The sequence below is a fragment of the Acanthochromis polyacanthus genome, chromosome 11 (assembly GCF_021347895.1).
Source record: "Acanthochromis polyacanthus isolate Apoly-LR-REF ecotype Palm Island chromosome 11, KAUST_Apoly_ChrSc, whole genome shotgun sequence".
Taxonomy (NCBI): domain Eukaryota; kingdom Metazoa; phylum Chordata; class Actinopteri; family Pomacentridae; genus Acanthochromis; species Acanthochromis polyacanthus.
The window spans coordinates 29,370,269-29,385,436 of NC_067123.1; the positions used below are offsets into that span (position 1 = coordinate 29,370,269).

Here is a 15,168-nt window from a genome sequence, read left to right on the forward strand (position 1 = left end):
GTTTTCCTAAGAAGGTACAGACACCCGCTCTTCAACAGTCATCTGATATCCTTGTCTGTTTGTGCTCACTTACCTCCTTTTAACTATAAAAAGATTACTAGAGACTTCATGAATATGTTGTGCATTTTTGTAAACAGCACCCCCAGAAGATAAATCCTTCTGTTAAGATAGTTTGACACCTACATGACACAATCTGCTCAGCAGGACTGTGAATTATTACATTCCTCACAGTTATACATCACTCATTACATGGTTCCAGTTTGCAAACACATGCTGACCTGAAAGCTGACTACAGCATTAAAGTCTTTATCAGATCTGGCTCTGGGGCATTTTTGGGGGATTTGCATGTCTTAAAAACAGCAGTGTGCCGTATGTTTGTAAGGGGGTGGACGTACTTTCACAGGTGCACAGCAAATCCTTGCATCATGAAAATAGCTCGCTGGCCTGTAATGAGTGGGTAACAGATGATGACGCTGCGATAAATGGTCAACTCCCATCTGGATTGTTGAAGGGAGCGAGGGAGTCCGCTGATGCAGACTCTCATTATGGGCTTGACAGGGCTGGCTGGCAGGGTAACCGATAGTTACCCTGCCCTGGATGTGAAGGCTGGCATTATCCTCAATGTGTGCATGTGCGAGTGTGCATGTGAGGGTGGAGGGTGGGGCTGCCAGAATACACAGGTGGCCCTCATGGAATCACTGATTACAGAGCTTGAATGACGCTCTGACATCAGGAACACTTTCACTCTTTGCACAGCACACCTTCGAGGATTAGACTGCAGCAAGACTTGTTAGTTTAATGGCAGAGTTAATGCAAAATTACACCTTGTACTTGTTTGAACGGTGTCAAATCTGACCTTAGGCAACCTTACTGACTTTCAGAATTACTACATAGGTTGCACAAGTCAGTTTACTTGTCATGGAGAGAACTACTCGGTTACACGTAGGTTTTTAGTCGCTCTGGAGGAACTTTGAGAAAATGAGCTTGATGAAGTCAAAGTTCTCTATTTGGGCCAAGAGAGGACAAATTCATAACAGAAAGCCTGGAGTTGGAAAGACCTGGGGACTTACCAGGTGATTACCTAACAAAAGACGCTATTGAGTTGCATTACGGGAAGGGTGCTGTGTTTTTAGACCCACACTCAAGACTAAAAGACGGAATATTTACAAAGTGTAGCATACTTTGTAAATCCAAGTCTTACTGACATTTACACCAGTGATTATGTTTGCTGACTGTCTAGCAGCAAATACAATTTTTATCTCACAGCAAACACTTGAATAGTTTTTTGTCAAAAAACACAACAAAATGCTACTTCTAAATTTGCTTTACTGTATCTGGCACAATCTTATGTAGTTGTAATATTATTACCTCTGTGAGCTTTAACACTAACCACAGCATCAAATACACTCAACAAATATATTAATGCAGCATGCAGAGTCTCATTTTCTGACTATTTATCTAAACTTCTATTGTTATTGCTGGAAAAGCGTTCAATTTAGTTGATTGTGTATCAACACTTTTTGAGCTGTTCAAGTGGTGATAAATTCTCAAGTAATGAGTTAATCCAAACCCAAGTCAGGTGAGGCTTTCAAGGACAGTGATGAGATAAAGTGACCAGTACACAAACACTCTTTTAACAAGTGACTACAAAAGGGCACCTTAAAATGTGGCTTTGTTGAACTGACGAGACAAGAAACGGATACTGGAATATCAGTTAGGATTGTAGTTAAGTGCTCGTCTGTCCACAGCCCCATCATTTGTCGTCTAAGAATATATTTCAGTAAAACATGAGTATGACAATGTGTCACATGATGCTCTAGATGGACATGTGTATAAATGTGACATTACAGCATTGTCTTCTAAAAGGAGAATGGGAGGCAGAGCCTTCAGTTATCAGGCACTTCTTCTGTGGAACTAGCACCCAATTTGGGTTCAGAAGGTGGACACCCTCTCTATTTTAAGACCAGGTTTAAAACCTTCCTTTTTGACAAAGCTTATAGTTTGGGCTGACTCGGGTAAACCTGAGGGGGTCAGGTGGAGTCTGCATGTACAGGGCACAACTGACTTCTTCGACATCCCTTAGTTCTGCCCCTAGTTATGCTGCTATAGGCCTAGGCTGCTGGGGGACCTCTCTCGATGCACTGAGCCCTTCTCTTACTATATATACCATATACCAAAGTGGAATTCACTTTGTATCCCCCTGTGCCTTTCTCTGAGTGTCCCTGGTCCCAGAGCTGGATACTTCTGATCTGTGGTTGCTGTCCCACCCACTGGTTTAGTCTCCATCATGTCCACTGTGGGATGCTGCTGCTGCTGTCTTTCCTCCAGCCCACTGCTTCCAGCCACCCACTTCCACCAATCTACTCTGCATTACCCTTATTATACACGATATGCTCATATACACACTGTCTGCATCTTGCTTCCCAACTATATATGCAGTATATTAAATTCCAGAGCCTTACGCCATAACAGCAAATTTATGAATCACTTTCAATGTTGGCTTTTTCTGTATGTCCACAGTCATTATTCATCACTTTGTATGCATCATCATGTTTCTCATATCATGCATGTATGCTAATGCGTGTTATGCGTTTCCTTGTCCACCCCCGACTCCCCCCTCTTCAGATGGGTCACTCCCATATGAGTCGGCCTCATCTCAAGGTCTCTTCCTGTTAAAAGGGAGTTTTTCCCTTGCTACTGCCGCCTTAGGGCTTGCTCTGGGGGTTGAGGCCATATGGGTTCTGTAAAGAGTCTTGAGACAATCTGAATTGTAATTGCCGCTACCTGTCTGCCCATTGTCTTTTCCAATATACTCCAATAATAAGCACTTGTCTGTTTAATATCTGTTTTGTTGTAGAGATGCCATGTGTAGGGACAACAAACACATTCTCCTCTATGTTAAACAGAATGATTAGAATTGAATAAATATTATATGCTACATTACTATTTTGGTCCAGCACAATGCATACATTTTGGTCAGTTCTATGCAAATGCTGAGGCTAATATTGCACTACTAGATTACATGCACACATATAGGCTGCACTGTGAGTCCCTCAGGCATAAGAAAGCAATTAAAAGCCAGTGAAGGAATGTCCGATTCCATCACAAACAATTAAAATTACTTCGCAATGACTTAATTATCAACACTTAGTTTATATGCAAACTGTGTTTGTTTGGCTTCAGAGCAGTATCTAAATGAGATGAAGTTGTATCACAAAACCAGTTATCCTGATTCATTACTGAAGCTTTTCTTCATGTTTTGCCAAAACGATCCAGCCTCACTTATTTTAACTGCCCTCGCTTAACTAAGTGCCATCACATGGCTCAGTGTTGGCTTTTTTTAAATGGCGGTTGGAATTCACAATAATGCCAATGATGTAATGCTCATGAGCAATACTTTCCGGAGCCATTAAGTCAGGTCTCATTTAATGTAGCAGACTGGAATTAAAGTTTTTAGGCCTGGAATAATTTTCAGGTCTGAAAGTTGTTGTTGATTCGCTGTGGAACTCTGCTCATGCTGCCCTGCCAGGAAGGATTAAATAGAGAACAACTTTGCTGTTCAGTGCTCCCTCGTCACAAACTCTGTGATAATGATGCAGTGGTTTGCAAACACAGGCTCAGATTTCTTAACGCAAATTTGTCCAATTATGCTATGATTAAAATCACCAAAATGATCCTGCTGAAGTGGGCTCTGGGATAAGTTACTCTGTAATTCTAAATCATCAAATAAACAAATACGAAGAGCACGCTTGCCAAAATTCATCATAGGATTATTCCGAGGAATATTTATGAAAGCTTGGAGGAATGCATTAATGGATGTGAGAAGCAGGGAGGACTGATTACTTGTGCAGATGGTTTTGTGGATAAGATGCTCCAGATGCCTGAATGACCCACATACAGTACAGTGACCACATTATATTAATGATTACAGGCTAACTGGTAAAGGATTTTAGCCCCTTTGCGCAATTATTTTTGGCTCTAAGTGCTTAAAGCCTATAAACTCTGTGGATAAAAAAAACTGCAGATACATTCAGATTCACATTCTATAACCGACACACGCCCGTTCCTGTCAATCCTGTGGGTTTGGGTCCAGTGGGGTCAGACTTGCTTCTGAATTTAGATACTGCTTATTACAGTACAGTGGCAGAACACAACAACCACATAAGAGCTAAGTCCCGTGTCCGAACATGTGGAATGTGTATTGTTTTTAGGAAAAGAGGAACTGTGGAGAGATTCATTATGGCAACACTTACATTCTGCTTCCACTCCACACCAGAAAGGCTGCAACCATTTGAGCATGTCTTGATTTAGACAAAAAAAAATGATGGGAATTCCTTATAGTTAGTAATTTTGCAGTTTTAGACAGAGGGTGTGGAAGTCCTTGAAATGTTCAAACACTTCCAGACTCAGACACTGTTGCCGCTGGCAACTGTGGCCAGTGTCAGCCACAGACAGACAGTTTGTATCTTTACAAGAGTCAGAGAAAGAGCGTGCTGCTGAGAAAGAGAGCTTACAAATCATCTGCCACCTTCAAAGCTTAAGCTCACGACTTCCCCAACACGTGTTATAAACCTGCAGTGAGACATCAATCATGTGGGAACTCTTTAACAATTATCCACGTGAGGGAAGTTCCTGGCAGTGAAACATCACCTTTCAAACAGTGTAACACCTCCCAACACCTGCTAGAGCGATTGCATGTGCATTTTCTGAATAAAGGCAGTTGTTACTTTTTGTGTGACATTTAATAATAGATAAATAGACAGAGGTGCCCCTAATAGGTAGTATGTACAGTGGTTATAAAAAGTGCTAACCTCCCTCAGAAATTAGCTCCTTTTATTGCTTCCTAACATTAGACACCACAAGTTCATGGTCAGTTTAAATTTGGCTTCTTTGGACAAGAGATTACAAAAAAAGACTCTTTCATGTCAAAGTGAGAACTGATTTCTACAGATGAATGCCAGTTCATTAAAAATATAAAATGCAAAATCAATGATTGCTTAAGTATCCACCCTCTTTAACGTGACTCATTTAATTCAACACAGGTACAGCCAATTAATGCTAAAGTCAAACAATTCGTAAAAAGGAAATCATCTGCATTGAATGCATTTTAAGTGACTGTAATATAAAGACATCTATATCTGGAAGGTTCAGTCACTGGTAAATCAGAACTCCCAGATATAACTACACCACGAAGATTAAGGAACACTGCATGCAACATTGTGAGCAGATTTACTGGTCAGATGAGACCAAAATTGAGTTTTTTGGTCATGAGAGTAGATGCTCTGTTTGTATTTTGGCAGGCATCAAATCCTGCACATCATCCCAAACACAGCATGCCTACCATGAAGCATGGTGGTGGCATCGTCATGATGTGAGGATGCTGACAACTCAGTGCAGACTGTGGGAAAAAAAAAACTGCGACTTAGGAAATGATTTGCTTTCCAACAAGACAATGACCCGAAGCACACAGCTAAAGATACACAGAGACAACAAGGTGAATGTTATGGAAAAGTTGACTGCCGAACACTTTTCATCGGCATTGTTTAAAGTGGCTACTTAGCCTTCGTCACTTCCTTTCCTGAATGCAAATTAACGGGGACATGTGATTTGTTGTGTGTAATGTGTTTATACTGGGACTTTTCTTTATGTCCTCGATGTACCTGGTAGATATGGAACCTAAATATATTTGCGTGTATAGGTTATATATGAAGTCTATCTTTGGAATGTGGATATTAAGGATGTGGCCTCTGTGTCTATCAGAAGTTTGAGGAAGAGCCTCAAAAAAATCCTTTTTTTGGTTTGAAATGATCCATTTCCTATTTTCCTTCTCATATTGTAACGTGACACAGGTCTATAAAAAGGAAAGAGTTTGAAGGCACAGTTTAAGCAGTAACAGCAATGGTAGTAGTGTGTGGTAGCTAAATGCTTTAATAACTGCACTTGCCTATGCAATGTTATTCATGCGATTTGCCAAATAAACACCTGCCTAATCCAATTTCATTCAAAAGTTATTAATAGAGATAATTTCAGAGGGAGGGGGCCTCGATGAATTGCCTTAACTAATTGTGAAATAGGTTTCTCATTACCATCTAACAAAGGGTCCATTGAGCTGGAGGTCAGTGTGGATGAACCCGCTGGTTCACCTGTGTTATGTCTGCTAGTGACTCACTCACATGGCCTTGGCACTAACAGTGACAGGAGCCAGGACCCGAGTAGAAAAAGAGAAATGAGAAAGCTGCTTAGTCACAGAAGAGAATGTTCCAGAGTAAAGAGACTTGTTGATTCCTTGTAAGCGTGAATACTGCATTTTAAATCCTGTAGTTATTTTTAGAATGTGTTTTTGGACAGTTCGTATTTCTGCCCCTTTCCATATTTTTTTTATTTCTGAAAACTGGTAGGTTTATCGTTTCACTGCACATTGCAACTAAGAACTGTAATCTACTTTGTTTATATTTTGTGGTACTTTATACTTCTGTAAAAACTGCCCTTTTAAAATATGTTATGGAGGGAAATAGTTAAATTGCACTGGAGTTTCAGATTTTGCATACAAAATCTTAGATCCTCTTTGCTTACAGGCAAAAGTGTCATGAAGCATTTCTACTCATGGTGCTTTATGTGCATGACACTGTTGAGAATTAAGCTTTGCTACATACAACAGTAAGATGTGGGGATATTTCTCCTTTAAAAAGCTCAATGTAGAAAAGCTGTGAAAGTCAAAGCTCCAAATTGTCTGCAGAAGAAGATACAAACACTGTAGTCTTGCTTTGCTATTCCACTCTGTAGTACATAACAGATACTCTAACGTCTAATAAAGTAAATCCTATTTTGAAGCTGAGTAAAGATGAAAAACTGGCCAAAGAAAATGCTTCAAATTTCACTGACAGAACAAGCTACATGTCGACCTTGTATTTATTTTCACCTAAAGCTGATGAGGACTTCCTTCCTTTCTCGCAACCACGACAGTTAGAGTCCTGGCATTTGACACTAGCCACCAGCCACCAGCCACCAAGCCACAGTTGCTACTTTTATCCACGCCCAACAGAGAAGTAGTTTCAGCCCAAAATGCTGCTTAGTTGCAGTCCAGCTTAGACATAATGTGACATCTGACTTTGTGTCCTTCCTCTCAGGAACACTTACCTCTCAGCACTGACTCTCCCCCTCACACACACACACACACACACACACACACACACACACACACACACACACACACACACACACACACACACACACACACACACACACACACACACACCAGGAAGCCAGCAAAAGGAACTGCCAGTTCAGATTTTCCTGACTACAACTGACGTGTGCCAAAACTTTAAAAATTCCACTGTGACACAGATTCAAAAAAAGGTTTACATCACACCTTTTTTTTTTTTTGCTTAAGTTCACTTCACCACTTAACCTAAATGGCTGATCTCTTGCTCTGTCTCCGTTTCTGTTCTTATTCCGTCACCGCCCCAGATTCAGAAAGAAAAGGTGGCAAGAAAACGAGGCCTAATAGTCTGGAGTGGATTATCCAGGTTTTAATACGGAAAACACGTGAGCTAAGTTGTCCTGAGAATAATAAAATGTGGCACAGAGGAATAGTGTTATGCAACTGGGGATCTGAGGGTTTAGATATAGCCTACTCAATCTATCCTTATGTAAGGGCTGAGGGCTGAGCTCGATAAATGGGTTCTACTTTGACATTTTGATAGAAATCCTTCACAGGTGTATAGTTTGTCAGAATAAAAGCTCAATACTGCGATTCAAATAAAAAATAGGTATATTTGTGTAGCTATAAGGAGAGATCAATGTGTGTGTGTTAGTGTATTAGAAAGAACTGAACATACACACGTGGACAAAATTGTTGGTACCCCTCAGTTAAAGAAGGAAAAACCCACAATTCTCACTGAAATCACTTGAAACTCACAAAAGTAACAATAAATAAAAATTTATTGAAAATTAAATAATCAAAAACAGCCATTACTTTTGAATTGTTGATTAACATAATTATTTAAAAAAAACAAACTAATGAAACAGGCCTGGACAAAAATGATGGTACCTCTATAAAAGATTGAAAACTATTTGACCAGAGTGACATGATTAACTCAGGTGTGTCATTTAATTGACATCACAGGTGTTTCCAAACTCATAATCGGTCAGTCTGCCTATTTAAAGGGAGACAAGTAGTCACCCTGCTGTTTGGTGAAAAGGTGTGTACCACACTGAACATGGACAACAGAAAGCGAAGGAGAGAATTGTCCCAGGACATCCGAAAAAAAATTATAGACAAACATCTTAAAGGTAAAGGCTATAAGACCATCTCTAAACAGCTTGAAGTTCCTGTGACAACAGTGGCTCATATTATTCAGAAGTTCAAGACCCACGGGACAGTAGCCAACCTCCCTGGACGTGGCCGCAAGAGGAAAATTGATGACAAATTGAAGAGACGGATCGTTGGAATTGTATCCAAAGAGCCCAGAGCAACCTCCAAAGAAATTAAAGGTGAACTCCAAGGCCAAGGTACATCAGTGTCAGATCGCACCATTCGTCGTTGTTTGAGCCAAAGTGGACTTCATGGGAGACGACCAAGGAGGACACCACTGCTGAAAAAAACTCATAAAAAAGCCAGACTGGAATTTGCAAAAATGCATGTTGACAAGCCACAAAGCTTCTGGGAGAATGTCCTTTGGACAGATGAGACCAAACTGGAGCTTTTTGGTAAGGCACATCAACTCTATGTTCATAGACTCAAAAACCAAGCATACGAAGAAAAGAACACTGTCCCTACGGTGAAACATGGAGGAGGCTCAGTAATGTTTTGGGGCTGCTTTGCTGCATCTGGCACAGGGTGTCTTGAAAGTGTGCAAGGTACGATGAAATCTGAAGACTATCAAGGCATTCTGGAGAGAAATGTGCTGCCTAGTGTCAGAAAGCTTGGTCTCAGTCGCAGGTCATGGGTCTTCCAACAGGACAACCATCCAAAACACACAGCCAAAAACACCCAAGAATGGCTGAGAGAAAAGCGTTGGACTATTCTAAAGTGGCCTTCTATGAGCCCAGATCTGAATCCCATTGAACATATGTGGAAGGAGCTGAAACATGCCATTTGGAGAAGACACCCATCAAACCTGAGACAACTGGAGCTGTTTGCTCATGAGGAGTGGGCCAAAATACCTGTTGACAGCTGCAGAACGCTCATTGACAAATACAGAAATCGTTTAATTGCAGTGATTGCCTCAAAAGGTTGTGCAACAAAATATTAAGTTATGGGTACCATCATTTTTGTCCAGCCCTATTTCATTAGTTTGTTTTTTTAAATAATTATGTTAATCAACAATTCAAAAGTGATGGCTGATTTTGATGATTTAATTTTCAATAAATTTTTATTTATTGTTACTTTTGTGAGTTTCAAGTGATTTCAGTGAGAATTGTGGGTTTTTCCTTCTTTAACTGAGGGGTACCAACAATTTTGTCCACGTGTGTATACAGGGCTCTATTATCATGAACAGAAGAGGTAGCTTTGGTATCCCAGAATCTGCAGATGGAATTGATACCTGCTGCCATGAGATGGCACGATACACCAGAAAAAGTAGCATTCAGAAGACTATCTAATAATTGTTGTCTGAAGACTGCAGTACACTGATATGTTGACATCATCACACCTTCAACTACAACCTCTCCTCTGACTGTGGCGCACAGCGAGACAACAAAACAACACACAAATATCCTCAGAGCGTTGCAGGTATACGCCGATAGGAAAACAGAACCTACAAAGTCCATACAGTCAGTGCTAAGTAGTTGGGTGACAGAAGTGAAACTGAATTTGAACTTAATTTGAGTTCATCTGTGTTATTGTGGGAGGCCTTTTTTTCTGATATTATTCTGAACTGTCAGGGTACGTATGACACATTTCTGTGCAACCACAGAGGCAGAGTTTCAGCTAAAACCCTAAATATGAAAACTGGTAAATACAGACTTCCTGAGGTCGGCCACACAAGAAGAACATTTCATACTTTATCCTATATATGTACTTTACTTTTTCTGCATTCTCCCTGATGGCTTGTGAGAAAAAGGAATTCACTTTTGCTTTACTGTATTAAAGAAACTGCTGAGATACTTACATGCAGTACTGTTCAAAAGTTTGGGGTCACTTAGAAATGTCCTTGTTTTTGAAAGAAAAACTTTTTTTTTTCAATGACGATAACATTAAATTAATCAAGAACAGTCTAGACTATTCTAGCTGGAAATTTTTAATGGAATATCTCCATAGGGGTGCAGAGGAACATTTCCAGCAGCCATCACTCCTGTGTTCTAATGCTACATTGTGTTAGTTAATCGTGCTGAAAGGCTAATTGATGATTAGAAAACCCATGTTCAATTCTGTTAGCACATGAATGAAAGTGTGAGTTTTCATGGGAAGCATGAAATTGCCTGGATGATCCCAAACTTTTGAACGGTAGTGTGCATAATACAATAATTCAGAGTGTAGAGAAGACTGACTTTACTGACCAATGAGTTGTCAGAGCACTGTTGCTCTCAATTTACTTACTGAAGCTGCAGGAATAACTTCACTTATATTTATTTTTATTCTACTATAGAGCTACAACTCATGATTTAAATTGATATTATTAGTTTTTATTGATTTTTTTGAGTGATTATTGGAACTGTTTGACATATTGGTAAAAACACACTCATGTGAAGAGCTCAACTTCATTGTTGGAAAGTATTTAAATCATAGTATGAAAATATCTATACTATGAAGATCAACCAAAACAACACGTGTTTATAATAGAGCTTTCAGTTGCTCGAAATAACACCATCAGGGCGACTGTTTTTCACTCACTCACTGTGTCTCAATAACACTTTTGCCTGCCTTCTTCCTCATTTCATTTACAGGAAGTGAGCTTGCAGTCAGATGCAGAGCTGTCACCACACTCTGTGACATGTCATTCCAGTAAGCTCGTGTGAACATGGCACATCTGTAGTGAGTCTGCTGCTGCCATCATGCCCTGTTTGGACCAACATCTCTCCCACCGCACTTGATGCCATCAGAGGTGACGTGCTGCAGATTCTACAGGTTGGTGGCGGCAGTTTGCCAAATCTTCTGTACAGACAAAACCCTTATTTCTCCATTCTGACCAACTGAACACTCTGTGATGTAACTTTGGAATACACATCACATACGCAGGGTCTGTTGAAATGGATTCAAACAGACGTATTTTTGATTAATCATGATTCAAATTATGTCATACAAATTGCAGTTTTGTAACAGGTTTTTGCAATGCATGAATTCACTCGGTCACTGTTAGTTGTCGGTACACAAAGTGAGATGCTACAATGGAAAATGAACTCCGATAGCATCAAGCCTCAGCTTCCCCATTCTGCAATGAGCTGTCAGATGAGATAGCTCGATGTTCAGCTTATAGGACGGCACAAACTTCTCGACGCAGCGGCAGAAAGAAGCTTAGTGTTATAAAGCTACAGATTGGTATTTGCTTTTTGTCCTGACATCAGGCTGGAGCGTGGTCCATGTGGAGGATGGGGAACATGATGCGAGGTGTGAGCACAGGGAATAAGGGCAGCACCGACAACCTGGACAGCTCTGTGAAAGGTGAGATGTCTTTCCAACTTCTAAATAGCATCGGCTGTTTTGTCATTAAAGGGTGTTTTAAGGATGCAGAGTGATATTTTTCTCCAGTGCTGTCAACGACTGTTCTGCACTGTATGCAACAAAAATGTGCAATTGAAAACCAGAAATGATGTTATTTGCATGCTACAATATGCACGGACATGATAATATGACTAGATCTGAATGTCACAAGACACTGAGCTAACCCCAAACAAATTTAAAATAATATGCAGAACAGTCATTTCTGCCTCAGGCCTAGTCTTAGATGTTTTATCCAAATCATGATGTCTGTTCATTACTATGTAGCTGTGTTTATAAGTGTCATAAATATTGTTCTTGCCAGGTTCAGAAGATGACATGGTGGTGGTGCTGATGGACTACCCGTCTCCTGAAGTCAGCGAGCCGATTTATAGAATAGGAGAGAAGCTCCGAGTCGTTGCAAAGTACGATCTTGCTCATGCATTTTCGACTAAAGCAAGTTTTTTAAATCAGACGGGCATTTGGAAGCTTACAAATAACTGTGAGATGACAAAGACTGAAAGGTCATTTTGCATCGCGATGTTCCAAGTTTGAACAACAGAGAAGTGGTCACACAAAAGGTCAGTTTTTAATTCCGCTTTGTCTCCGTTTGGTGGTTAGGGAGGCGTACTGGTGGAGAGTTCGCTCTTTTCAAACAGGGAAGGAAAACTACATACCAAACAGTCATGTGGCTAAAGTATACCATGGGTAAGTAAAAAGACTTTTTACTCTGTAATCCCTCTGTTATAAAATTGAAATGTTAGTAACACAAGGTATTGGCCATGTGTTTATGTGTTGATTTCAAGGTTTTTGTTAGTTTAAATAGAATTGATATGCGTTTACATTGCAGTTTCTACGAGTATTTAATCTCAACTTAAACTGTATTTTCTGTTCTGTCAGGTGGCTGTTTGAGGGAGTGGAGAGGCAGAAAGCTGAAGAGCTGCTTCTCCTACCGGCGAACAGAGTCGGCTCGTTCCTGGTGCGTGAGAGCAGCAGAGAGAGAGGTGAGGACAGGCACTGCTCACTTAGGTTGTTTAATGTAAAGTTTAGAGTGTAGAGTCTCTGTCAGAGAAATTAAATGCTTCTCAAGATTCTAAGCAACGTACCAAGAAGAGATCAGGATGGTGTTAAATGAGCAGCATAGACCAGATCTGCTCAGATCCAAATCGTGAAAAAGAAGATTCTGACTTGAGTGCTTTAAATATATTTTACAGAGATTATTTACAGCAGTTAAAGACTTATTTATTTCGCTGAAATTTACAGAACTGGATCAACAATGTCACACGAGCAGCTGCTCAGCTTAGCGAAGCATAAATGTAAGATTCAGGAGGAAACAGCTCACCGCTATTTGGGTTCAGAAGGCCAAAGGCTGTTGAACTAAGCAAATCCAAACATCTCTTGGCTGTGAATTTGTACTCAATAGAGGGACATGACTTGATTTTCTCATCAAACTCTCAAAAAGAACACAAACAAGTATATTTCTCTAAGCTACAAACTGTTCCAATAAAGACACGTATTAGAGGAAATACTTGTTAGTGGAGTCTCTTGTGGCAAATTCCGTGTGATGCTATTTTGATCTTCAACCTTAATTCAGTCATGATGCAATAATAATTTAGAGTGATTAAGCAATCAGATTGCACCAGAGCTGTTACTTTTACTTCTGCTTTTGCTTTTTTCCAGCATTTTGAATATGCTCGGATCATTAGCTGTTGACACTCTCATGCTGATACCATTAGGAGCTTATTTTCGAGAATGGCCAACGTGAAAACCTGTTAATAAGTATACGATGTGTTTCATATCCTCAGGTCAATATTCGCTGTCGGTGAAGCACAGAAGTGTAAAGCACTATCGCATCTTCAGATTGGATAACAGCTGGTACTACATCTCACCACGGCTCACTTTCCAGTGCTTGGAAGATATGATCAATCATTATTCTGGTGGGTTGATGCACAAACAGACTTGTGCAATCACATGCCCTTAAATAACCAAAATTACTCTTCATGTTCTAAACATAGAAGCATTTCTTATCAGTAACTTTAATACATTTCCTGCACTGATGGAACTTTTTTAGAACAAAACAGGAAGTGAGATGCAACATGATTGATGGTGACCGCTGGTGCCTATACATAATGACAAAAGTGCTGGTGTTTATCGTAGAGGCGCTGAAATACGTTTGATCTCCAACCAGTCTGTTTAACAAGTCTAATTTGTGTGTTTGCTTGATCAGTCGAGTGTGGCAGTGGTTAATGCAAACTATGCAACTGGTGTTTGTTTGTAATAACGAGAGCTGCTATTTTACTTCCCGTATCTTTGCCTCGTCAGACTCTGCAGATGGTTTATGCTGTGCGCTTACCTCTCCATGTCTGTCGGGCACAACTCAGCCACCAGACGCAAGTCCAGCGGCTCCACCTGTAGTCATGCGACGCAACTTTGACTGGAACAAAGTAGACAGGTACAGAAAATGAAATCATATTTAGCAGCTTTACTCAGATCAGGATGACAGTGCAAGAGGAACACTAGGAAGTGTCAGAAAATTAAAAGTGCGAAAACAGGAAGTAGATTTAGATTGGAGCCACATCATTAAAAATGGCTGAAATAATCAAGCTTTCATCAAAATCTTTTTCTGTAAAATATAAACTCAAGGAGGAGGATTTTTTAAAAAGCTGGCAAAAATTGTTGGTGATGATTTATGTCTTCATCCTTGCTCTCTGCAGGAAACAGCTGGTCAGCACAGACAGCTGCAGCGAGAACATGGTGAGCTACGGAGTCAGGAACAGCATCGCAGCCTACCTGTCCTTCTCCGGAGATCAAGATGCTGCACAGACAAAAGCAGATAACAGGAAGAAGAAAAGTAAATCTGTGTACGCCCTTCCTGAAAATGGCCTCCCAGCCTCTGGCTATGAAGATGACTTCTAGAGACAGCAGGGAGGCTTGAAAGACTGAAATACCTTCAAGATGAGGCCATAAGAGGACGTCTGAGGGTCGTATCCCAAGCATCGAAGTGTGATAGTTTCTAGCACTTTGAAGGATTTTAACAGTAATGCAAATGGAACAACCATGTACATGATGACTCGGATTATGAGAACGAACAATGAGGAGTTGAACTGGATGACAGTGCAATTAAACTGTGAAGTGTTTGCTACACACAGGGCCAGACAACAAAGCCTGGCATTATGACAGTAAAGTAAGAGACTTGAATGCTATGGATGTTGCTGGGTAGTATTAATGTGTATATGAGCGTTAGTGATTTTCAAACTATTTTCTGTGTGAAAAAATGCTGAATGCTAGATTGACCATATAGTGACATGAACTCAAACCTGCATCAGTTGTTTTTCTTTGGCTCCTACGCTGATGAATTTTCACCTTATTAAGTTGATATGATGAATGTGTCAGCAAACGCATCCATTTACAAGTAGATTTGGAGGGGCACATTATTGAAATGTGGACTCCTCTTATCCCTTTTTCAAATCAAATTAACTCTGGCTTCCACAGCAGGTCTGTTCAGGATTATAATAGCTCGGTGCTATCTC

General features: G+C 40.3%; 2 protein-coding genes across 3 annotated transcripts in view; one reads left to right on the top strand and one right to left on the bottom strand.

Annotated features, from left to right (window-relative positions):
• ccn4a (cellular communication network factor 4a) overlaps positions 1-14,075 on the bottom strand; it is a 34,770-nt gene extending 20,695 nt beyond the window's left edge. Inside the window, exon 1 of one of the 2 annotated variants that reach the window (XM_022202830.2) lies at positions 13,992-14,075. The gene's annotated coding sequence lies outside the window, so the exon portion shown is untranslated. The remainder of the gene's footprint in view (positions 1-13,991) is intronic. The other variant, XM_051955316.1, reaches the window with a different exon arrangement.
• sla1a (Src like adaptor 1a) lies at positions 10,905-14,954 on the top strand. Its single transcript, XM_022202831.2, has 8 exons — positions 10,905-11,068; positions 11,506-11,602; positions 11,964-12,063; positions 12,260-12,346; positions 12,539-12,642; positions 13,444-13,575; positions 13,961-14,090; positions 14,353-14,954. The coding sequence occupies exons 2-8, from the start codon at positions 11,521-11,523 to the stop codon at positions 14,552-14,554; spliced, it is 837 nt and encodes a 278-aa protein (XP_022058523.1). The 5' UTR covers positions 10,905-11,068; positions 11,506-11,520; the 3' UTR covers positions 14,555-14,954.
• Positions 14,955-15,168: the final 214 nt, after the last annotated feature.

Coding starts and splice junctions, on each gene's coding strand:
- sla1a (XM_022202831.2), top strand. CDS start 11,521: ATGTGGAGGATGGGGAACATGATGCGAGGTGTGAGCACAGGGAATAAG. Junction 12,347..12,538: donor GTGGCTAAAGTATACCATGG/GTAAGTAAAAAG, acceptor CTGTTCTGTCAG/GTGGCTGTTTGAGGGAGTGG. Junction 13,576..13,960: donor TATGATCAATCATTATTCTG/GTGGGTTGATGC, acceptor TTGCCTCGTCAG/ACTCTGCAGATGGTTTATGC.